Source organism: Diabrotica undecimpunctata, chromosome 3 (assembly GCF_040954645.1).
Source record: "Diabrotica undecimpunctata isolate CICGRU chromosome 3, icDiaUnde3, whole genome shotgun sequence".
Lineage (NCBI taxonomy): Eukaryota > Metazoa > Arthropoda > Insecta > Coleoptera > Chrysomelidae > Diabrotica > Diabrotica undecimpunctata.
The window spans coordinates 122,628,985-122,654,650 of NC_092805.1; the positions used below are offsets into that span (position 1 = coordinate 122,628,985).

Sequence of the window (25,666 nt, forward strand, 5' to 3'; positions counted from 1 at the left end):
GTAATTTATATTTTAAACCTTCATATACATTTTCCAAAAAAAAAAATGGCAAGTTTTATACTTATTCAAAATTTGTAACACAAATTATAATTTCGTAAAAGTAACTTTATATTTTAAACATGCATATACATATTTTACAAAAAAAATATGGCAACACTGTGACGCGGTGCCTTGAGGAAAATATATTTGGATATGTTGAGTGCTCTAAACTAATCATTGCCCAACTGAACTATATGAACACACTATGGAATAGTTAAAGTGCTTGACACACTCTCAAATGAATTCCATTCAGAATAAGATATCAGATAAGCATGTATACTGTCTCCTCAATTTTTTAATATATATGGGAAACATACGTTTTGCAGATGATACAGCCTTTCTTGCCAATAGTCAAGAAGAGTTAATTGATCTCATATGACTGGTTGAAAACGAAAGTGTAATATTTGGTCTGCTGTTAAACATATCAAAGACAAAGATCATGATAGTGGATCGACTACATAACAATTATCTACACATAACCACGATTTGCCGGTTTAAGGTTGTAAACTCATACTTATATCTGGGATCATTGATCACACACAGGGTCACTACATGAAGAAATAAAACGTAGATGTGAAACTGTAAAAATACTGACATCCACATGTAAATCTTAAACCCTAAGACAAGCGGAAAGAAGAAAGATAGACGCCACTGAAATGTTCTGTTAAAGAAGAATGTTGCGAATTCCATGGACCGACTACGGGACAAATGTAATTTTAAATGAGCTTAAACGGCTAAACGGCTCTTCAGCAAGGTTCATTTCTAACAATTAAAATACTTGACATGAGAGCAGATATAGAAAACATGGAAAGACTTATAATCTAAGGAAAGGTAGAAGGCCGAATATCACGAGAAAGATCTCCAAGATGGATCGACTAAATTATAGGAAAATGCAAAAGACATATGCAAAAAAATGACCAGAGACAGAGATCTTTGAAGTCTGTCTTTGTGAATACACGACATCACGATGACCACTACACTCTCTCCGGTCATCGGTTCCAGTTTGATAAAATATTATTCCCAGGCAAGCTTGGCAAGCCTTTATTTCTTGACAAGTTATTTTTCATAACAAGATGAACTACGTTTTTCTTCCGAACCACTAGATAAATACTTTGTTTTGTCGTTAGTGATGTCCAATCCCCATTTTAAGTATTCTTCGATTAATTTGCTCATCACATACTTGATAATCCCCCCTGTCATTTGCACCTATCACCTGATCATCCATTAATTGCAGAGTATATAAGCAGGCATTGTTTACCTCGACACCCATTTCGTATGCTTCCATATTCCAACCTTTAAGTACTGCTGCCAAGCGAACGTAGATTTTAAAAATGGAGAGACACGACGTTCCTGTCTAAGCTTTTTGTTTAGTGAAAAACTGATTGAGGACATTGTCTGATTTTTACTTATAACAACTGTGAGCCTGTATATATTTTTTAACACCTTGGTGAGAGTAATTTATTGATAACTATAAAACTTCTCACATTTTATTTAGTCTCTTTATATTGCTGTCTCTTTATACTGTTTTCTCCTCCTCTCTTATCGTTTTCTTATAACTGAGGATCATGATTTGCTCGAACACTTCTAACAAAGTTTCTCCATTGTTCTCCATTTCAGCTGCTCCAGTAAGGTTTTCGCCGAGTGAGTGGCCCGCTGAATTCCGAATTTGGCCTGATTATGTAGTTGGTCACCATTTAGGGTGGCAGTGAATAAAATTAAGATAGCTGTGATGGTAACCAACGTTCTGAAAAGATATGGTACACAAAGAAGAAAAAAGTGATCGTCCTCTTGGTCTTCTCATCGGAACTTTTCCAGAAACAATTAATCTCTCTAAATTGTCGTCTCCTCTGGAAACCACGTGACCAAAAAACTATAGAATTGGCTGCAGATATGTTGTGGACAGCCTTTTTTTAATTTCAAGTTGGTTAAGAATTGAAACGTGTGACATAAGCTGTACAAGTTATACGCAGCATTCTTCTCCAACACCAACAACAAAAACTAAATTTCTGCCCCTTATAGAAATATTCAAAATACAAGTGCTCTGACAAATTTCATCCTGATTTTATGAGAGATAGATCTTTATACTATTATAAAATTTTTATTCGATTCCTTTATAGGGTGATCTGTGCTTCTTCTTCCGATTGCTATATTTAGCTATTCTACTTTCTGCCAGTCGATTATGTGTCTGTCCCATTCTTAAAAAAAAATACAACTCAAAGCCACAAAAATACTCTAAATTAGAATTGAGTGCGCCCATGTCATAGATTCGGTACTAACTTGAAAATGGATTTCTCAAGAAATAAATGAGATATCTCCGAAGCGGAACCCGGGGACTTTCTTATAACCTCTCCGTTCAGAAATTGATTTTTTTCTGGTCGCCCATTCATTCATGTTGAAAATTATGGTCTAGAAGTAATTGATTTCTTGGACATTTAGTAACCGATGGGTGTTTCGTTATTATTTCTCGTTTTGTGATTATAATAATCGAACCGGTTTTTGCTGTGTACGGTTTCATTCAGGAAGAGTGATTATGAAGAATCTTTACCGTGAAAATGGTTTATTGTAACAAGAGGTGGGCAGTAGTGTAATATCTTTTTTCAGGGAAACTAATTCAGGTCAAGATCTGCTGAAGCGTGCAACAGACATGGTTTTTTGTCTTAAACCAAGGATTAAAAAGAGGACTTTATATTATAAGCAGGTGGCTTATTTTTAGAGATTGAATGTGGATTAGATTAAACCTTTGTGTGTTACTTTAGTGTTTTGGATTATGAGTTTTTATATTCATTACTATGTGTTCAACAAAAACGAGAAGTAATCAGTCAAAGCAGTGTAAAGCTAATGCAGAATTATTATAGAATTAACAGTTTGATAACAGGTCATACACGACTGCGGCGTATAAATATCTATATGCCATGTTGATGGTATACAACCTCCTTGTAGTAGATCAAATTTTCGTTTTCTGTTTGCCAACGGTCGTATTTAGATTGGCAATAAGTTACAATCTTTTTTAAACGATTTTTTGGTATTTTCCCCCGTATTTTTTGAATCGAAGTTTCTATACAGGTGTTGTATTATTTTTTTTTCTATAGTAAAAATGCTGAGGCGAGCGTCATGGAATTAGCGCCACAGGATGGCGTCATCACGGGTAGCGTCACAAAATAGTGGTTATTCACATCGATTCACTTCTCTCTACTCTCAATTTGTTTCTAGTCATCATATATTTATTCTAAACAGGTTTAAATTAAAAACTGCATGAAAAATAACTAACAAAATAAAGACATTAAATTAGGAGTAAAAAATTAAAAGAATATCCCTCAATAAAAGTTTTGAATCGCAACGATTGTCAAAATTTTGAAGTCAGAAATGTCATCCAATTAATAACAATATTGAATCATCTGTTTAAATTTTTATGACTTTTTATTTCTCGTTTTACAATAATTTCATATAAATACAATTATTATTTTAATTAATAAATAAACATATTATTTAGTGTATACAATAATTAATTTTTTTTAAACGTCAGATTGGCAATATAAAAATGATATTTTTTCGCCTAGACATAAAAATGAAGCACTCTTACGCCTAGGCACAAAGGTGTAAAAGTCAAAACCTCAAAAGCTTCGTAAATCGCAGTGGACTTGTAGGCAACAATCCTTGACGACAATTAGACTTGGGCGACAATAAGCACAAACGTTCACAAAACTTAACGAGTAGCGCAAAAATCGGTGATTTTTCTTATTTGTCAAAGTGACTATCAATAGAAGTAACTATAGTAACATAAAAATTATTTGCGACGTTTGAAAAAAAAAATAGTATGTATATTATATTCGTAGTAAAAATGACTTGTGCCTCGGCTTAATGTCAAACGTACAGCCTCGCCACAAAAGGTATCATTTTGACTTCTAATAAAACAATATACTATTACTATCAAATGATCTTATATACTAAAAAGCTAAGCCCTTTTCTTGTCCACCACTTTACTCAAAAACCATATTAGATAATTAAAAAATTTTTTCGGAATATTATTAGTATTACGTATGAGATTGTCAAGATATACTTTTGGTACAAAAATTCACTTCCGGTTTTGAGATGACCGGAAGTTAAAATTTACTTTTTAAAAGTTTTAGACCCCACAATGTATATATGGATCGAAAGGTCTCGTCGAGACGAATCTAAATATGTACTTCCGGTTGCGATCCGACACCGGAAGTGACCCGAAACGCGCATAAAACGTCAAGATAGAGCAAATCTGACACCGGATTCGTGATCAGCATGCAAAATTAACTGCTAAATGATATCCATGTCGACATTTGATGAACTAAAAATTGCATTCCGGTTTTGAGGTCGACTTCCGGTTTCCTTTTTATTAGTCAAATCAATAGAGAATTCAACGTAGAGTTCAAAAATGTAAGTTCACGAAATTATCATTTATAGTTTTTGAGTTATTGATAAAAATATTTTTACTTCTGGTCATTGTATATATTGTATATTTTTCTCGCAAAATAAAAATTTCATTTAAAAAACTCGATGTCGAGTTGGTCCGCTAGTATTTAATATTATTTTATTATTAATTTAATATTTCGTCCAAATTTGATAGGTCTGTCAGAAGTAACAACGTATGCTTTGTTAATATGATATGTTACCAGGTGGCGTTAGGAGCAAATATAATAATTTATTAAATTATTTGAATATAATATAACTTGTTTAAAATATAAATAATAAATAAATAATAAGTACCTATAAAGCTTCGCGTTAGTCTACTGTACTCATGACCTGGCTCTTCATAAATAAGAAGGGATCTTAATAGTTGTTCTCGAAACTGTAATTTTAATTTTGTTATGGCCAAGCTGGAGAATTCACAAGGATATATATATATATATATATATATATATATATATATATATATATATATATATCCATTTTAGATATTTTCTTAATGAATGATAGCTCGACATCATCTGATCAGATTTATCAATTGACGAATTTACCTCGTTATATTCCATCATTGCCTTCGGGTTTTGAATAATACCTATACATTACAGTATATCCACAGTGTAAAAAGAAGAAGATTTCATAGCACAGACACTTTTTCCTTTTCTTGTTCAAATACGTTTAGTTTTTTTTTTGGGAAATCACAAAACATCTTTGGAATTTCTTCGTCGGTTAGCTCTTAGTGTACCAATATATATAGAGTTTTCTGGTTTAGCAAAATATTTGTTAGCTCAATAATAGTATATTAGTTATCAGTAGGGTTCGGATAATTATGCATTACATACTTGAATATACATTTGCATATTTTCACAACTTTTATAAATAAATGTATATTGGACAACAATTGCAAAAAAGCATATTTTTTGGTTTTCATTCATTTCATATTTTTTACTTTATGTATTAACTAAAATCTGAATATCTGAATAACCATATTTATATATTACCAGCTGTTATATATTGATCACTGGGTTTTCCCAATTTTAAATAACTTACCTCTGTAGATTGACCACCTACTGCGCCATGTTTTACATTATTTATTTATAACACTCAAATTTCTAGAAAATATAATGAGATTCGAACTATAATAATAATAATTGTAAAGAACTACAATTTGTAAGTTACAATACTCGAATTCCGAAAAATGGTATAAATGGTTTATTATATAGCATGTACGTTTAGTACAAAGGGATTAAAACCATTATATAAAATACTTTAATAGGTTTTAGATAATACGAAAAACCTTTGAGTATTTCCTAATTCCTAAGTAGCTAAAATGCAGCATATTCAGAAATAACATAAGTGTGAATGAATGAATCAACTTATTTTGTTCGATTTAGTTCAAGATACCTAAAAAACGACCAGTGAGTGATGTATTAACTCAATTTGTGAAAGATTTTTTAGATCAGCAATAAACTCTTCTTCCGTATATCCCCATAGTCAATATAGTTCGCCCCTACATCAAGAGTAACCTATGTACTTTTTTATATCATGTTTTAAGACTCTCGGAATTGTCTTTCAAGAAAACGAAGAGGTGTGATTAGATAGATGTGAATAAAGATAAGGCATGGCGTAGCAGCTATACCATTAGTGATTGAAGTCTGGACGAAAATAATTCCTCACAGGCTTATCGAATATGGATTCAACTAGTTATAAATCTGCGGTGCAGACAGCAATCTGTTCCATGAAATGAAATTTTTCTACTGAGTATAACACATCTGGCAATTCGAATGTTGTTCGGCGCTGATCTGTGTCCAGGGCAGACAGTGTGGAATGCACTTATGACAGGCAGATGTGGACCAATGGGCACTGCATGCAAAATCAGCGTCTAATGGTCATATAATAAATCTATCAAATAACCCATAGCACCCGAGTAGCCATATGGAACATAAGAGGTCTACTACAAACAGGAAGTTAGCGATAATCAATAAAAAGCAAATAAGGTATACCATAAGGGTGATAGAGCGAGACACACTATCGGGATAAGGATATTTTTAACCTAGTTTAATTTGCTGTATGCCAAGACACTTTAATACTTCAAACATTCTTCTGTTCAATAACTCAATTTACAATATTTCAAATGGTTTTTTATTGTTCCAGGTCCACCTTAAAGCCACCTTCATCATGAACGGCGTTTGCGTCAGGTGGCGCGGTTGGATAGACACCGAACGTCTGGATGGCGTCGGTTGCCTGGAATATAACGAGGAAAGAGCTGCACAAGAGGACGCCCTCCTGCGGGAACAAATCGAACGTTACAACCAGCGACTGAGGGAGTTCGAAGACAAACAAAGGGGTTACCGACAAGACAGGCCTGAACAAGATCTCGAGGTACGTCACGGGATGCAAAGGCAATCCTATATGAAATTGTTTTAAGATATTTTATTTTTGTTAAAATGAAGCTAATGAGATTTCTGTATTATTTAATTACATTTTTTTCTTCGGGTTAGCTTATCAAAATTGTGTCCATATATATTGCTTACTGTTAGTGTATGGTCATCGATATACATCCTTGGGGGTTAAAGATAGTTCTCCTGTAGTGTTAAGAGACCGTCACCATTAACCTTTAGTAATATTGTCGGTTAAGTTTTCCAATTATCAATAAAAATGAAAAACCGTGAATCTAAAGGAAAAACATATCAGAAAATAAAACTGTCAAAAAGAATACAAAGGTGAAAGCAAATAAAAATGTGGGGAATACCGACTCAGAAATAATTTCATCCGTATTTTAAACAACTTTCAAATATAATGTTAAAAATAATAAGATAAGGTATTTAGCTATTTTTAAGTCATAATAAGGTATAATATATCAAAATAACCCTCTTACCGCTAATATAACCATAAATATTTTTGATGGTTCAATTATGATATTTATGCTGTCTTTATTATTCTATCTTCGCAATTACGGTAATCTCATTAGCTTCAAAATTTTTGTTTCTGTGTACATTGTGATGAACAAAGGCGTGTGTTACGTTTAGAATAAAATGAGTAAGATATTAAATAGTAAGCCACCTCTTTATTATATACATTAAATTATATACAGAGTTAGATCATTACACTATTATAGCATGCCTCTATTTTATGGGTATTACGACAATCCATTAAACTCTAAATAAGTGATAGAATATTAACAAGTGTGAGATCTCTGCAAGCTAGATCTATATATTTTTTAATATATTATTAGCCTTCTAACTCTTATAAACGCAAAATACTATCAATACATCAGTATATATCGCTACTATACGAATATAATATAATTAATGTTGTTAAAATGTTGTTCTTACTCTGTATATAGTTATTATTACGCTTGATATAAAATAAATTATATTTAGTACCTTTAACTGATCTTATAAGTGATTTTAAAAACATTTAAATTCAATATCTAAGAATAACTTATATTCGTATCTTCATGAAACCTGCACTTTTAAATAAAGTTTAAAATTTCAAAAATTTTGTGACGAGTTCTTTAGTATTCAATCTTTTAGTTTCTATCTCCTTGCTTTATTTCTTGTACGTAATCCTCTAGCAATGCTCAATCCATTATTTGTATATCACATGTCTTGCTATATTAAGTGACATATAAATTAGAAACTGCCTTTATAAATTATTTTATTTTGAAAATATTTTGTAAAATTATACATGGTAGCAAAATAAACAAACGATTAAAATTTCAATATGATTGAAACAACTTACCGGGGCAAATCAATTAATATTGTGTTGGTGCACCTCGGTGAGCAACATACTCTTGGATATACCTGGGCTCGTTGCTGATTAGTTGGTCAATATCCTCCCGTGGTATGTTGAACCATACCTTAATTACCTCCTCACGAAGTGCTCTTAAAGTTTGAAGAAGGTGTTTTAAATTAAGAAGTCTACGGCCAATAATGTCTCACACGTGTTCAATAGAAGGTAAATCTGGGAATCTCGGGGGCTAGAGCAAAGGATTGACTCCAGCCTGGAGCCTGATCAAAGAAGTACATGGTGACTCTTGCAATGTGTGGCCGTGCGTTATCCTGCTGAAAACTTAGATATTGGAGTGTGTGAAGATAGGGAATGAGTTATGATTCCAGAATTTCTTATACGTATCGCTGAGCTATCATGTTCCAAGATTAGAGGTGACCTTGAACCATAAGCGATGGCACCTTACACCATTATTGAATTTTGCCTTTTACCATGTCGTCTTCTGACTCTGGCTTGGCCATCATAGATCCATAAACAGAAGCGAGATTTATCACTACAGACAAGCCCATTCTATTCCTGGTTCTAAGCCAATCGTTCTCTGCACCATTCAAGACGATTAGGGGTAAGAGGAAGCACCCAGTGTAACCAGAATAAAAAAAGATCAAAATTGCGAGTAAGATGATAAGTTGTTGGCATCGCAATTGATCTTCCATGTTCTAAAAACTATTGATTTGCAGTAGATCTCGTAGTAGAGAAGCGGTCTCTTAAAAACATCAACCTTAGGCGACGATCTTGATGCTCTGTAGTTCTTCGGCGCCGCCCTGTGCCTCTTGATCTTCGTAATCGGCCTTCTGGATGCCGTGCCCGATAACATTTAGCTTCTACGAGTCCTATTCGCTATTTCCCGAAAAGAAAGTCAGGCTTCTCTTAAGCCAACTACTTTCAAAAACCTTCTTTAAAAAATAACACGAACTCATTCTTCACGTACCATGGCCTTTCAGAACGTTGGTTAACATCATAGCTAGCTTAATTTTATTCACTGCCACCCTAAATAGTATGCTTGTATCAATACCATACCAATCTCTCAAGTTCTTCAACCATGAAGTCTTTCTTCGACCTGGACTACGTTTGCCTGCTATTTTTCCTTGCATAATATTTTGTAGCAATCTATATTTGGGACCTTTCATCACATGTCCGAAGTACTCCAGTTTTCTCTTCTTGATGCTTTTTATAATCTCACTAGTCTTGCCTGAGACATTCTAGTATTGCGGAGTTTTGTATCTTCTTCGCCCAAGAAACTTTTAAAATTTTTCTATAGCACCACATTTCGAAAGCCTCAAGACGATTTAGATCATTTTATTCGCAGACCAAGACTCGACACTATAAAGTAAGACTGAGAAAACGTAGCAGCTAAGTAGGCGGTTCCGCAATAGCAATTTTAGGTCTTGGACATATAAACTGATTTATCTAAAAATCATTTATTGTTTTTGCGAAGATAAGCCCGTATACCAAATTGTATTAAAATAAAATAATTTATAAGGGATGTTCGGATTTCTATGTAACTTCGTATGTATAACATTATTATAAATTCTAAATCTTTCTTGTTTTATTTCCCATATTCAGTACTGTTCTTTGGCTTAAATATTGGGATATTTTTCTACAATTTCTGTTCTTTGGTATCCGTTTTTGACCCATTCTTCATAATGCGTATGTATGCCTTTTTTTATTTACTACGCGGTGTAGCTTCTTTTTCTCATGATTTTTAATATATTTAAATGGGAGTTTGTAGATGACCAGTCTATAATTTTCTGTTTAATTGACTTTTTTTATTTTTTCTTAATATAAAAGGTTTTTATTTGCCAACACAATTACAGTCTTATATTTACTATATAAACTTTTGTTTCCACCTCTCGAACTATAGCAAAAGATCACAATGTCTTTACTTACCTCATGCAATTTCTGTAAATACATTTACCATTCTACCAACTGTGATGGATCGCCCATTATTTGTTTACAAGCCATTAAAATATTGGAATTATGAACAAAAACATAATTTTACTCATAATTAGAATTTTCGTTTGTAAATATTTTATGTTTTTACTTTACCTTGAGTTTATTGTGTATATATCATTATTGTTAACAATAGTATTATTATTCAGGAAGTTTTGTAAAAGATTATTGCTAGTAATGGGTAAAAATTAATTAAGGAATATCTGAGAAACCCATTTCCCTACCACTAGTTTCAGACAAAATGTATAATTGTTAATAAAAGATGAGAGACTAGACTAGTGAGAAGATAGTAGGTAATAAAACTATTTCAATTGGAAAAACAAATAGACAAAAAAATCAACTAATTAGTACACGTACGAATCTACCTAACATAAAGTCTGATAGTATTCTACTTTATAATGCATTATTATGCATATATCTATGAACATTATACGTGCTAAATAGTAGCTATTTTATAATTTCAATAACTGCTGAATGCAGGCGAATGTCGACAACACGTACTCGCCCGGTTTGTGCTTGTAATTCTGCAAGGGCAACAAGCTATTTGTTTATTGCCTGAAAAACTCAATGAAAAAAAAAGTTTCTCTCATTTTTTCAATAGTAAATTGTCGAAATAGGTTCAAACTTTCTATTTATGTGCAGCTTTTAGAGAAAAATGTACCATGCACTATGATGATTAAAAGTTAGACTAAATCTTCGATTTCTTGACTTAAAAATTTTAATATCTTTTAACTATAAACTTTTTAAATCTTGAATATATTGCCTGTGTGAGTCCATTTTAAATAGGTAAAAAGAAATAAGAATAAGACTTTTATCAAATTCTACCACCAACGACCGGTTTCGCATATTATTATTTGCTATGCATCTTCAGGTCAACGGTACATGGTTAACTAAATTTATTATCTATTATCTTATTTATTACCTATAAACTTTTTATATACAACATATATAGCATTTTTAATATATTTTTAGCCGTACTTTACGATGGGACTAGTTTTAAATTAAAATATTCAAATTTGAAAATTTATTTATAAAAAAATTGTTTATAAATATTTTTGTACCATTGTTTGAGATGGGGGACCTATATATTCGTTTTCAGTTAAAAATTTTACATAAGATGGAATAGTTATCAACTATCCACTCTTCCATGCATACAGAAAGGTACCCTGCAGCAGGACTGTTGGCTGCCATAGCACTTTCCAATCTTCTTGGCCCAGACAAAATTAAATGTTACGTTTCATAAGAATCTATGACCTGTTACTCAAGTATTTTCAATAACTCCATAGTTCACCGCGGTATATCGGTTCAAAGTTTCATTAATATATCTTTTAGTCTATGAAGCGCCTCATATATTGTCAATGTGGTTCAAGTCAGGACTTTTGCTGGCCACGTCAAAACATACAGTTGACCCACTCTTTAACTCTTCGACCCGTATAAGCTGGAGAATTATACAACAATAAAAGTTAATTATAAACGAGTATACCAACTGATTTTAAAGTTGTTGTAAGGTAAAATTGACCGGAATACTAATCGTAATATTTCATTGTGTAAGATTCTATAATATTAAATAAAAGCGCCCACTATTATAGTAGTCCCCGACGTAACATTATCTTTAAATATTAAATTTCTAATACGATAACCTTGTCACCATCCGCTGTTAGAAGATTGGAAAGTCTTTTCATAAAAAAATACTACATTGTTTCAAAATTCCTTCCCTTGACAGCTATGCTCTTATTTTTCGGTTGAAAAACTGAAGCTTGTTTTAAAACATTTGACCTACTTCCCTACACTTTTCACTCACCTCGTCGGAAGATCATTACACTATTTTCTGCTCTTTCTAGCGTCTTTTTTAAAGTGAATATGCAACTTTTACTAATGTTTAATTCAGCAACCACTTCAATTTTAAGCTTCAGTAAAATGTTAAAACATTTTCCTAACTACTTCCCACTTCCCACTAAATTTTAAAGCCTGTCAAATTCGTCTGCGATTAATGTCTATGGTGCAAAGTTTAAATTGAGTTGTAGTTAAAACTGTTCTAGTGAATAATAATTTATATTTTTTGTTTGTTTCAATACCATAGCTCATTTTATTATGCAATATAATAAAACTGAAAAGAAAATTAGAAAACTCAAACTGACATCTGATTTCCACAAGATTGAATAATACTAATAATAAAATACCGGTTTTTTAAGTCAATAAAATGTTAACTCGAAATTCACTACAGACAGTTATCATACTTTTGTTACTATTTTTCAGTTTATATAAAATAAAGAACTATAATTCGTCACGTTAAAATCGGTATTTTCAATCGAAGAACCAAAAAAGAAGCTTAGTCCATCAATTTATCGTAAAAATGTTCACGTGATGATGTTGGTTAAAAAAATTAATGTAGCTACATTTGAAAAATGTACAAAGAGAACTTTACGAAGTAAGATGTTAAAACAATTGAATGTCAATCTTAAACGGAGATTTTGATACGAAAACTACTTCAACACCTTATCTAAAAAATATCGAAAGGATCAAACATTTTCCTTATTTCTTGAGATTAATATTATATCAGTAACTCAGTATATTTTCATCTCAAATATTAGTATTCTTCTACGAAAACTTCCTGAATTTACAGTTGTACATATTTGGATAAGACATATTGACAACAAAACTATGTAAGATAAGAATGATAAAAGTCATAAAATTTGGTTGCGGATTTCGTTTCTTTTTTTACTTTGATTTTTTTCTTGCCTAGTTTTGTAATATCAAATATTTGTGTTAAAATTTATTTAAAAGTAAATAAATAAATATTTTGATTTTTATTTAGTTTGTTTTATTTGATTTTTCCTTATTTTGCAGCTTGTTTTGTTATGTTATGACTTAAAATCAAAATTATTTATTTTTGAGTTGCTTTGAGCTGTTCTACTTGAACTTAAAAATACATTATTGTACAGCTTTTTTAAAGACAGTCGCCAATACAAAACTATTACCAATGAAATCAGAAAAAAGATAAGGAAGACAAAACTAAGTTACGTTGAGAAAAAATGTTAAGAGATAGAAGACGTTCATAACAAATACAATCTATTCAACCTACATAAAAAGGTTAAAGAAATGGTAGGATTGCGAATAACACAACTCTTGTAGATTAAAATAAGAACCCCATGATAACGACTGACGAAAAACTAAAACGATGGAAAAAATATATTGAAGAGCTGCTCAAATACGAAAGAGAAATCCATTTGCCTTCCAAAAAAGAAAAATGCTAGAGAATGCACCGATCATCGAACCACAAGTCTGATGTCTCACACACTTAAAATGTTCTTTAAATAACAATACCATGCATAAAAGGATTCTCAGAAAAATATAAAAAGGTAGGAAATACATTTAACATTTTAACAACATTCAACACAACAAACATATTGAGATCTATTTTTTCTTAAACTAAACCTAACAACAAACAAGAAAGAACTAAGAATTGTGTTTATAAAGTACCTTGTGAATGCGATCAGTTTTATTTAGGTGAAACATCAAGGCCATTAATTGTTAAAATAAGTGAACATCAATCTTATATTAAAAATAGAGAATTCGATATATCTCAAATATATAAACAAGCATGGGAAAATAAACATAGGGTTTAATGGAACGATTCAAGTATAGTCCTAAAAGAATCAGATGGTAAAAAGAGGAATATAAAAGAAGCGACTCTAATTATGCTAAATAAGACCAATTGTATCGCAAATTCCTCAGTAGAATGCAGTAGGATCTAGTTACTCATATTAAAAGAGGAAGTTAATAAAAATACCACTATTAGTAAGGCAGTAACATATTGAGGATACATTATTTATGTTTTCTAAATAACATACATATAAAATCATAATTTGGTGTTTATTGAGAGTAAACTAAATGTAAGACCAAATACTTACCATGTCGGAATAGTATTGTGAGTTTTTTTTCCTCGTGATTTACTACGAAATCAATAACAGGAGAATTTGACTGTCATCATCGCATGTAGTTGTCTTTTAAAGACGAATCACATGCTATGATTTTTTCTGACAGATAGATAGATAGACGGATAGATTCAAGTTAAAGTTGATTTTATGTAATCGAATTGAGAACGATTTCCGAAGTGGAAATTGAAATGTCAATAAACTTATTTTAAACTTCAATTGTGGCTTATTCCTCTTTAAAAGTAATTAAATTTAAATAAAATTAAATAAAACTAGGTAAAATAAAATAAAATTAAATTAAATTAAAAATTAATTAAAATTAAATTAAATTCAGCTAAATAAAACTAAATACAATTAAATTAAATTAAACCAAATAAAATTAAATAAGAGTAACTAAAATTAAAGAAAATTAAATAAAATCAAATAAAATTAAACATTGTTAAATAAAAATTATGTAAACTTATAAAACTAAAATTATATAAAATTATGAAAAATTATAAAAAATTACGTTTTATATAAAAATTACGGCACGTTCTATTTTTTTAACATATTCTTTGAAAAAAAAGTGGTAAAAGACGCCAAATTAGACAAAAAAAAATTTAGTAAATATTCTTAAGTTATGAACTACGCATTTGATTTGGATACATCTCACCTTCAAACGCATTTGTTATTAAGAAATATTTACTACTTTTTCAGTTTTCTCAAAAAATAAGTGTATGACAATATTGACTGTAACTTCACCGTCGACAATTCTAGCTTTGAATTACTAGACAAGTTCACGTCTTGTAACTAGGGACGGGATTGTTGGGGATCTTCCTCGTGATCTTCAGCTTTCTACCTTTTTTAAATGAATAAATTAAGTTTTTGCAATTATATATATTATGAATATCATTTTAAAAATAATATAATAATAATACAATTTATTTAATGATAATAATAAGAAAAGTCTTAAACTTGTTTAGTAAAATTACAAACTACAAACCTAGATCGTGATTGTTATTCAAAAATAATGTATCTAAATTATAGAATAATAACCTGGTACACCTTCTTCTATAATGGGGCTCGCACAAGAAAACATCAGTCTCATAGATATCCTCTTTGCCTGGTGAATCCTTAAATTCAAACTTTATTAGTTCAAAATTCATCCAGACACCACTTGCATTTTTATATTTAAGAACTTTATATCTTTAGTTAAAAAGACTTTTCCCAAGTGTTTTTTAAAATTGAATATTTCATAACATAACCGTAACATAAACTGTTGCAATTTATTCAATGGGTGGGAGAGTATTCAATTTCGAATTGGAATGACTCACTCACAACACATCATGTTTACGCCAGAGAAGGTTAACTCACGCTCACGACGGGTCACGTTGTGATCTGTTTCCGCAAACACAAAACACAAAATACACACGCACATCTACACCTTGCTCAGTCAACAGATCACCAAACAGCCGCAACACAACTGGTGCCAGTTCGCTAAAAGGCTTCCAGACAAAACAAAATACACAAAATACAGGTTAAAAAAATTATATTATCTCTAAAACTAGGAAAACAAAGATGAGCATAACTTTTTAGCATATATCACAGCTCAGGAGAACTAAACGTAGAGATAGGCTAAGACTTAAATAGAAGGATGGTGTTGGTGTTAACGTTTTATCTTAGGGCTATTAGTATCAGTGATAATGATGATGAAGTAATAATAGTGCAAAATAAAAAGAAGCAGTATATAATACGAGATACAGAAATTACAATTTTTTAGAAAATGACACCAATTAAAATTAATAAATAAATAATTACTACAGTAGACTCCCTGTTTAACGGGAACTGAAATGACAGATTAATTATATCGTTATAAGCCGATCTCGTTATATCAGACAACAATAATACTGCATACATATGAATATGTAGTTTTCTAAAACATTAATTTCCTATAGTGAAGCCATTCGGAGCAATATAAGATGCTAAATATTGTTTGAATGACGTTTTTGAAAAAAAGTTGTTTACTTTTATTGTCAATGAAATACATTAAAACAAAAAAGAGTTGTTTACTTTTGTTGTCAATGATATACGTTAAAACAAAAAATCTCTACATTTTTTTCCAACTACATATGTATAAAGCGTATTTTCAAGGATAACATAAACTATTGCTTCTGCAATTAGAAGAAGTCTGTCATTTTTGACTGCTTTAAATTGTCCAGTATCATTCTATCTATCATATTTTCTAAAGATGTGAAACAGTTGTATGCGTGTTCATTTGCATTTTTTCTTTGGATAAAGTTTCTTACAACGTTTAAAGCACTTCCCACATCTTATCTATTAGGACCTTCTTGCGTAGATTCACCGCGGTTGTCTTCTCCATCTTCATCACTTTCGTCACTAACGATTACGCGCTCCGCCGGCGGATTTATTACTTCCGCGATAATTTCACTATTCGTCGGAAGTTCACAAACAATGACGTCATCATCAATGGCAATGAATTCTGCAAACTCGTCATAATTGTTCACTTGGGTTAGTTCGTGACCTTGCAGTTGTAACCTCCACCACTCTGCTACAGGATATTCATCTTCTTAGTTTTCTACCTCAGTTTCTGTCCACCCCGCATGACCGAAACATTTTCTGATACTTTTTTTTATCTACGAGTGTCCATGCTTTGTGGATGAAATTTATGGCATCTAATAAAGTAACAGGGGATTCACTACGGTTTTCCACATTATTTAGGATCCGCTTAACTAAAAGTTTTCTGTAGTGAACTTTAAGGGACCTTATGATGCCCTGTCCATCGGTTGCCGAACAGATGTGCAATTTGAGGGTAAAAAAAGAAGTTGAATATTTTTTAAACCGTTAACTTTAGGATGGGCTGTACAATTGTCAACAATTAAAAGAATCTTTCGATGTCCCAACTCTCTGTCCCACTTCAAAAGTTCTCCACTAAAAATCTCTGCTGTCATCCATGACTTTTTATTAAATTTATATGTGACAGGAAGCTGATTCACACTTCTGAAACATCGTTGTTTTTGAGATTTCCCCATTGACGAATAACTTCCTGTTTTTCGGAACCGCACATGTTGGCACACGCGAGCACAGTTACCCTTTCATTTGATAACTTGTCACCTATACAACGTTCATTTTTGAATTTGAGGGTCTTATCTGGAGTAAGTTTTAAAAAAATTCCCAGCTCGTCGGCATTGAAAACATTATCGTCACTGTAATTTTGTCTTGTTGTAGGCCATGACTTCAACCAGTTGTCGTTGACTTCTTTGGAAACACTCTTCTCTTCACCGCAAATTTTTCCACAGATTTTCCACATTTTTTTAACTTGAGAATATCCGTCAGAAAAAATCATAGCATGTAATTCGTCTTTAAAAAGATAACAGTAAATGATGACTCTCTTGTTAGTGATTCCATAGTAAATCATGAGGAAAAAACCAGGAAAAAACCTCATAATACTATCTCGACATGGTAAGTATTTGGTCTTACATTTAATTTATTCTCAATAAACACCAAATACTTCGGTACCAAATACTTCGGTCATATAATGAGAGGACCTAAATATCGCTTACTCCGGTTAATCATTCAGGGCAAAATCGAAGGAAAACGTTGGGTCGGAAGAAAACAACTGTCCTGGCTGCGTAACATTAGACAATGGACAGGTCGAACGGTCGAGGAACTGTTTCATCTAGCTGCCGACCGAGAATCATTTCATCAGCTTGTCAATATGACGATGGCCAACGCTTGAATACAAGCACTGCACACAAAGAAGAAGAAACACCAAATTCTGATTTTATATGTTTGTTTAAAAAAAAAAGAAACATAAATGATGTATCCTCGATATGTTACTGACTTACTAATAGTGGTACTTTCCTTTTATTAACTTCCTCTTTTAATATGGGTAACCAGATCCTATTGCATTCTGCCGAGGAATTTGCGACACAGTTGGCATAATTAGAGCTGTTTCTCTGATTTTTCTCTTTTTACCATATGCTTCTTTTAGGACTATATTTAAATCATTCCATTGAACCCTATGTTCATTATCCCATGCGTGTTTACATATTTGAGATCTATCAAATTCTCTATTTTTAATATAAGATTGATGTTCACTTATTCTAACATTTAATGGCCTTGATGTTTCACCTAAATAAAACTGATCGCATTCACAAGGTATTTTATAAATACAATTCTTTGTCCTTTCTTGTTCATTGTTAGGTTTGGTTTAAGAAAAAACAGATCTCAATGTGTTTGTTGTTTTGAATGTTGTTGAAATGTTGAATTTATTTCCTATCCTTTTAAGTTTTTTTTGATAATCCTTTTATGTATGGTATAGTTGTCTTCCTTGTAATATTACTTGTGTATGCTGTAGGATCTCGTTCTAAGTTGTTCTGTTCTATTTGGTCGATTGCTGAAAATTCCTTATTTATAAACGATAAAGGATAATCATTTTTTAATAAAACAGATGTTAACAAATGTTTTTCCTCCAAGAACCAATTTTCGTTAGAACAACTAATTTTGGCTCTATCGTATAAGGATTTAATGATTCCCTTTTTAAGTCAGTAACATATCGAGGATTCATCATTTATGTTTTTTTTTTAATAACAAACATATAAAATCAGAATTTGGTATTTATTGAGAGTAAACTAAATGTAATATTGTATACTTACCATGTCGGGATAGTATTATGAGGTTTTTTCCTGATTTTTCTCTCATGATTTACTATTATATGGAATCACTAATGCAAAGGTACAAGGGAATTTTACTGTCATCATGGCATGTGGTTGTCTTTTTAAAGACGAATTAAATGCTATGATTTTTTCTGATTTATATTCTCAAGGTAAAGTTAAAAATAAATTATTAGAAGAATTTTTTCACCAAGTAACAAAAAAAAAAGAAAAATTTGTTTAATTTACTAATATCCACAAGGAAACTAATTTCCTGCAGCTGGCTGTATACCATGTATCACAAAAAATTTTAAGTAAAAATCCTTTATATTTATATCCCTTTTTTAAAGGATTTTTCTTAAAATTTTTTGTAATTTACTAATGTTTGTATTTTGAGAACAATTTCCGAAGTGGAAATTGAAACGTCAATAAACTTACTTTAACCTTTAATTGTGGCTTATTCCCATTTAAATAGTAATTACTTTAAAATGCCGCAAGAAAATAGCTTCAGAACAATATTAATAAATAAATAATGAAACAAAATTAGGTTCCAAATTAGGAATTAATTATAATGACCTCTAATATTTGATGACAAAGAAAAATGGAAACATTAACTCGAAAATCCGGCACGGACATAACTTAGAAATGAACCAAAATCCACTACTTTGAAATGAACGGGAGAACATTTTTATGCTATCAGAAGTTATATAAAAGCAAAGCTACGTTGTTAAATTTATTTAAATTTTATGTACTAAGATTGGTGAGTTAAATTTCTCAATGATTAGGCAGAAGGCCCTTAAGATCACTTGTACCCTCTAATATAGAACGTCAGTCAGTATCATAGGTACTTAACTTTGCAGTAATTGTACTATGTAGGGCTTTAATAAATAGGGCCGAGCATCGCTTTTGTACTTTAACTGACCGGTGAAAAAGGGGCCTATTTTGGCCCTTTTGTGCGATTGTTTGACTAAACAGGATGCTGAAATCAATGCTGCAAATAACTGTAATAACATAATGCCCTTTTTCTATCAACGGACAGATGATTTATTGATGAGTGTAGCTCTATAGGGCATGTATGCTTGTTCTATAGAGAACATATCTCGAATTTTTCATTATTAAGAGGCCGTGCTGAATTATTCTGTATAATATTTAGACATTTCAACGAAATTTATGATTTCCGTAGTCAGTGATGTGTTAATTTGTGAATGATGACGGCAGCAAAATGGTTGAAAGGCAGGGGATTGAGAGGCAACGGGAAAGGAAATTGTGAGAAAATTGTCAATTGATGTATTTTTCATTAAATATATTTCGAAAATTGGAAAATGAATATATCAAATGAAATAGAACTTTACATTACAACACAAGTATAACAAATAAAATTCAGGTAACAAATAAATGAAAAAACAGCATTACAACAAAAAAATAATCTATAGATCTTTAATAAGAAGATTAACATATCAAAAAGAAAACACCATGGCATACAACCACTTTAAACGAATCAGAAATGAAACGAATACTTTAGTTAGACAAATACAAAGGGAACACTGGCAGAGTTTCCGTTAATAAAAAAAGCGCATTCAGAAGGAAACATGGGTAGACTATTTTCGATTCATATTTGCTAAAGGTGACGATAATGAACCACCAACATCAGAGGTGACGACAAACTAAGAACTAAATATTGAGGAGGAAGAGGTAAAGGAAGCATTGAGGATATTAAAAAATAGATAATTACTACCGAGAGGACATAATACCGAACAAAATCCTAAAGCACGAAAGACCAGATCTGACAAAACAACTGTTAAAACTAATCCAAAAAATAATAGAACAAAACAGAATTCCTTAGCATCCAGATCAAGCATTCTAATACCTTTCTTCAAAAAGATAACAAATAAACTGAATGAAATTATAATAATAAACAACAAAGTTTTAGGTCGGGAAGATCATGCACCGACGTTACATTTATAAAGAGGCAAGTCCAAGAGAAATCATTAGAATACAACAAACCGGCATATCTATATTTCGTGGATCTTAAGAAGGCATTTGACCGAAAAAAATTAAAGAACGTTATCCAGCTATTGTCTGCAAGAGAGATACCTCTAGGAATAATCAAAACGATAAAAAATATCTACCAAAACAACACAATAAAAGTAAAAATAGAAGAAGAACTAACCGACCCTATTGAAGCCTCTATTTATTTAATATAACCGCCAAAAAATTTAACATGTTAATTTCCCCAAAAAAGACAAAATGCATGGTTATAACAGCAAATTTACTAAGATGTAAATTGGAGCTGAAAGGTCAGATAATAGAACTAGTGATAGAGTTTAAATATCTAGGCATCACATTATCTAGCCACGGAAAGCTCGAAACTGAAGTGGAAGTGGTGATTAAGTGAATAGAGCAAACAGGGCAGCAGGTTGCTTGAATGAAACAATATGAAGAAATAAAAATATTGGAAAAGAAACGAAAGGCAGAATTTACAAAACAAACATCAGACCAATAATGAGATACGCAGCAGAAATACGACCTGACACAGAGAGACCAAAAAGGATGTTAGAAACAGCAGAGATTAAAACACTTAATGTTAAGAGACTGTGGGACAGAGCTAGATAGATGCAAGGTGGAGAACATCAAGAACTGGGTAAGAAAACTAGAGTAGAATGGAACGATCATATAAGCCGAATGACAATAAATAGATTAGTAAAGACACCAAGAGATGGTTTCTCAATAGGAAGACGATCAGTAGGAAGACAACGAAAACAACGATGAAACGACAACTTACTGGAGCCACATTGAAAAACAGACAGAGTCATGTCTACATAAAAAGAATACAAAGATCTTTAATGCTTCAATTGATAGAGATTACTCTCATCTCTATCGTTTCTAGCAGTCGTTTTGTTTTGGATGTGTCGGGTCTCGTCCGCCGTGCATCTCTATTTAAAGTACTACTTTATACCTAGATCTGTGCTTTTCGGTGGTGCTTTTCTTGGGTGCTTGTTCTTCCAGACTGTACTATTAAGAAATCCCGCCGCTTTATCTGCACTCACGTTTTGTTGTCGAACTTCTTGTTCAATATCTCCATAACTAGTTATATCTATTCCCAGGTATTTAAACTACATTTCCTGCCTTATTATTTTCCCGTCGATTTCGATTTCATATCGAAATTAGTGGATATTTCGATTTTGTCGTACATCTTGTGTTTTTTACTTGTATTGAATTGTATGCGTTAATCTTTGGAGATCATCTTTGGTTTCGACGTGCAGATTCGTCTGCATAGCGTATAATTTGGATCTCTCTGTTTTTTATTCTGTAACCCTGACCTTAACATACTGCTTGTATTATTTCGTCAATTATTATATTAAATAGCAGTTGTTTTAACGAATCACCTTGCCTGACTCCGCTTTGTACTGGTATAGGCTATGTTAATTTTTTATTTATCTTTGCCTGCATTCGATTATGGGAGTAGATGTTTTCGAGGGTTTTGCTTGGATACAATCGAAAGCCTTTCTTAGATGTACGAAACATAAATATGTAGGTTTATTATATTTAATGGCCTTATCTGTGATTTGTCTTAGTATAAACATGGCATCTACGGACGATCTTCCGGATCTGAATCTCTGTTGTTTGTCTGATAGTCTTATTAATTTATTAATTCTGTTAAGAAAATTTTTATTTAAAAAATTCTTTTATAAAAGGTGTATTAATATAAAAACCCTATAGGGATACATCAAAGAACGTTTTCTAAATAACTATTCCATCATCAGTGCTATCTGGATTAACATGTTTGAAGTGACTAAATATGTAGGTAAAACCCCTTAAATGTAGTTAGATTAACTTGTAGTTAGAAACTATGATGTTTAAGTTATAAAAGGAATTGATCGCATGGTAACTTAGGACTCCACTGGGGTTGATAGTCCTTAGACGAAGTGTCTGTAGGGAGTTGTTGATAATAACTTATTTAGTGGTTTCAAACATGTAAATCCAGATAGCACTGATGATGGAATAGTTATCCCGATACCGTTCGGTGATGTAGCCCGATAGGGTGTTTATGTTAATTTACCTTTTATAAAGGAATTAAAACAAAATTCTACATGGTATACAGCCAACTACAGGAATTTAGTTTCCTTGTCGACGTTTGTTAAGACTTTTGTGGTAAGGTTAAGTGCGGTGTTCAGTAGATTTATACCCCGATAGTTATTGGGATCTTCTTTTTCTCCTTTTTTAAATATAGATATCATTATGCTATTTTTTCATGAGACGGGTATCTTGTATTGTAATATTATTTTTTAGATAAGTTTATTCATTGATCACAACAAACATTGGTACTGATATTTGTCGACTACGAGAAAGCATTCGATACCATAAGCCATCAGAAAATGTTAAAAGCATTAACAGAACACCGAATAGACCACCGCTATTAGTTAACGAATAGAGTTAGACTATCTGAACAAGAAACAAATAAATTATGTATACAGCGAAGAGTACGGCAAGGAGACACCGTCTCTCTAAAGCTATTCACGACGCTTTTAGAACATTCTTGTACGAAGGCACATCTGAACGAGCAGAGTATCAACATAAATGGAGAGAAGTTCAGTCATTTGATGACATCGTCCTAATAGCCGATAGTATGGATGATGCAATAATAATATTTGAAAAATTATATCATGCTTCCGTGGAGGTCGGACTAAAGATTAGTATGAACAAGACGCAAATATCTACTAATCTGGTGTTAAATCAAAATATTGCTGTTGATGGAAGGGATATTGTGCAGACTACATCGTATAAGTACTTAGGAGATGAAATTCGGTTGGACAGAGATATCCAGATATGTGAGCTTCCACGTCACATAGGATTAGCCTGGACAGCGTTTAGTAAATTAAACTATGTATTTAAATCGGATATACCCATATGCCTCAAAAGGAAAATCTTTGACCAATGTGTGTTGCCTGTACTCACTTATGGAGCGGAAACATTCACATTCACAAAAAAGGTAGTGAATAAGATTCGTGTAACTCAGAGGGCTATGAAGCGCCAGATGTTGGGTGTCTCTGAGAGACCGAATCCCAAATGAAGAAATACGTCATAGAACAAAAACAACAGAGGCCATCAAAAAAATCGCGTCGTTAAAATGGAATTGGGCAAAATACGTCGCCAGATTATCAGACAACCGATCGACAAAACGTACTTTAGAGTGGAGACCAAGACAAGAAGCAATACGGAGCAGAGGACGCCCACCAACTAGATGAACTGACGACCTGAAGCGTGTTAGCATTAATTGGATGCAAGCCGCATAAGACAGAGACAGATGGAAAGAGCTGAGGGAGACCTATGGCTAGCAGTGGACGCATCCAGGTTGATAATGATGATGACGAAGTTTAATCAACTTTAGAGTTATACTTTCTCCTCCATATTTCAGGAGCTCATTAGTTTACCCATCTTGTCTCGGTGACTTCCTGTTTTTTAGCGAATTTATGGTTATCTCAACCTCTTGTCGATTGATTTCTACTTCATCTCTTAATTCAGGCACGCCTTTCCTTTTCTTTAAATAGTGACGTTAAGTATCTTTCTCATTAGTTTACTTGTATGTTAATATTTACCTTTAATTCTGCCATTTATTATTGATTTTTTGTTCTTCTTATCAGCTCTTTTATTTTATTTCTTATTTTTCTATTGACTTTTCTGAATTCTGGAGTATTTAATGTTTTATACATCAGGTAGTTCCCTCGTGTTTCTTTACATTCCCCATAAAACTAAAAACTTAATAAAATAAAAAAAAAAGATAAAAATCTTTAGTAAGAAATATTTTAATAACTTTAAATTAAGAATTTGACAAAACAAACAACAGTAGAAGTAGCAAAGAGCGTAACAACAGGAATGGTTAACAAACTAGCAAATACTGTTAAGGAAGTTATTGATTAAACCTATAAGTGAATAGAGAATTATTGTCCATATGGGAAAAGAAGATTGATATGTTGCTAATGTTATATAGTCTTTTAAGCCAAAAAACATGCAGGCCTTACACATCATCAGTTCATCTACAAAATTATTTAAATAAGCAAACATCCATAGATCCAAAAAAATTTGCACATGGTTTACCTTACAAAAGATATGCAGCAATAATATGATGGAAGTGAAGAAAATAGCTTAATTTATGAACCATATAGATTAAAAGTACAAATTTTTTAGTTTGAGTTATCAAAAAAAAACAGAACTAACTCAGTTTTGTAAAAGTTAAAAAAGAGTTCAAAGAACAGACATATTAAAAAAGCTATAGTGTAAGTACCAAAGAAAAAAAATATATCCAATATGGATGATAAATGTGCCCTGTTTGTTGAGTCATATTATGTCTGTTTAATGTCGACGCCGCTATAGTATGTAGCATGTTCCCATGCTTTGCTTATGACCCGCGAATAGTTGATGATTGACCCGGTGGATGATTGATCTTCCTTGCCTTAATCCTGCCTGAAAAGATGAAAATCACCTTATTAAAACCTCGATTCAAAGAAAAAACTCGACTCTGTTAAAGCTTTGTTTTTCCTTCTAATTTAAGGAAGTAGATATTTTTTCGGAAGCAGTTTGTTGTTATAAATGGTCTGACTTCAGCCAATTGGCTTCATTTCCATTCATGTAACCGTCGGGCTTAGGTTTTAGTGTTAACGACTACTTTCAAAGCCGGGACCGATATCTTTGCATAACCTTCAAAGCACGGATGTGCCAATATAATGTACACTAGTGGCCAAAATTCTGGAAACTTTTCAAAAATTTTAGTTTTGTTTAGCATTCCTCTTTTTCACAAGATGTTATTTATAAGTTTATCTATAATTTTATTACATCGTTTTATGCTTCTACTTAATATTTAACATC

At 31.9% G+C, this 25,666-nt stretch overlaps 1 protein-coding gene across 1 annotated transcript in view; it reads left to right on the top strand.

Annotated features, from left to right (window-relative positions):
* LOC140437354 (protein big brother-like) overlaps window positions 1–25,666 on the top strand; it is a 201,695-nt gene that overhangs the window by 78,174 nt on the left and 97,855 nt on the right. Inside the window, exon 3 of the mRNA XM_072526835.1 lies at window positions 6,628–6,855. Within this exon, the coding sequence (XP_072382936.1) occupies window positions 6,628–6,855 (228 nt within the window). The remainder of the gene's footprint in view (window positions 1–6,627; window positions 6,856–25,666) is intronic.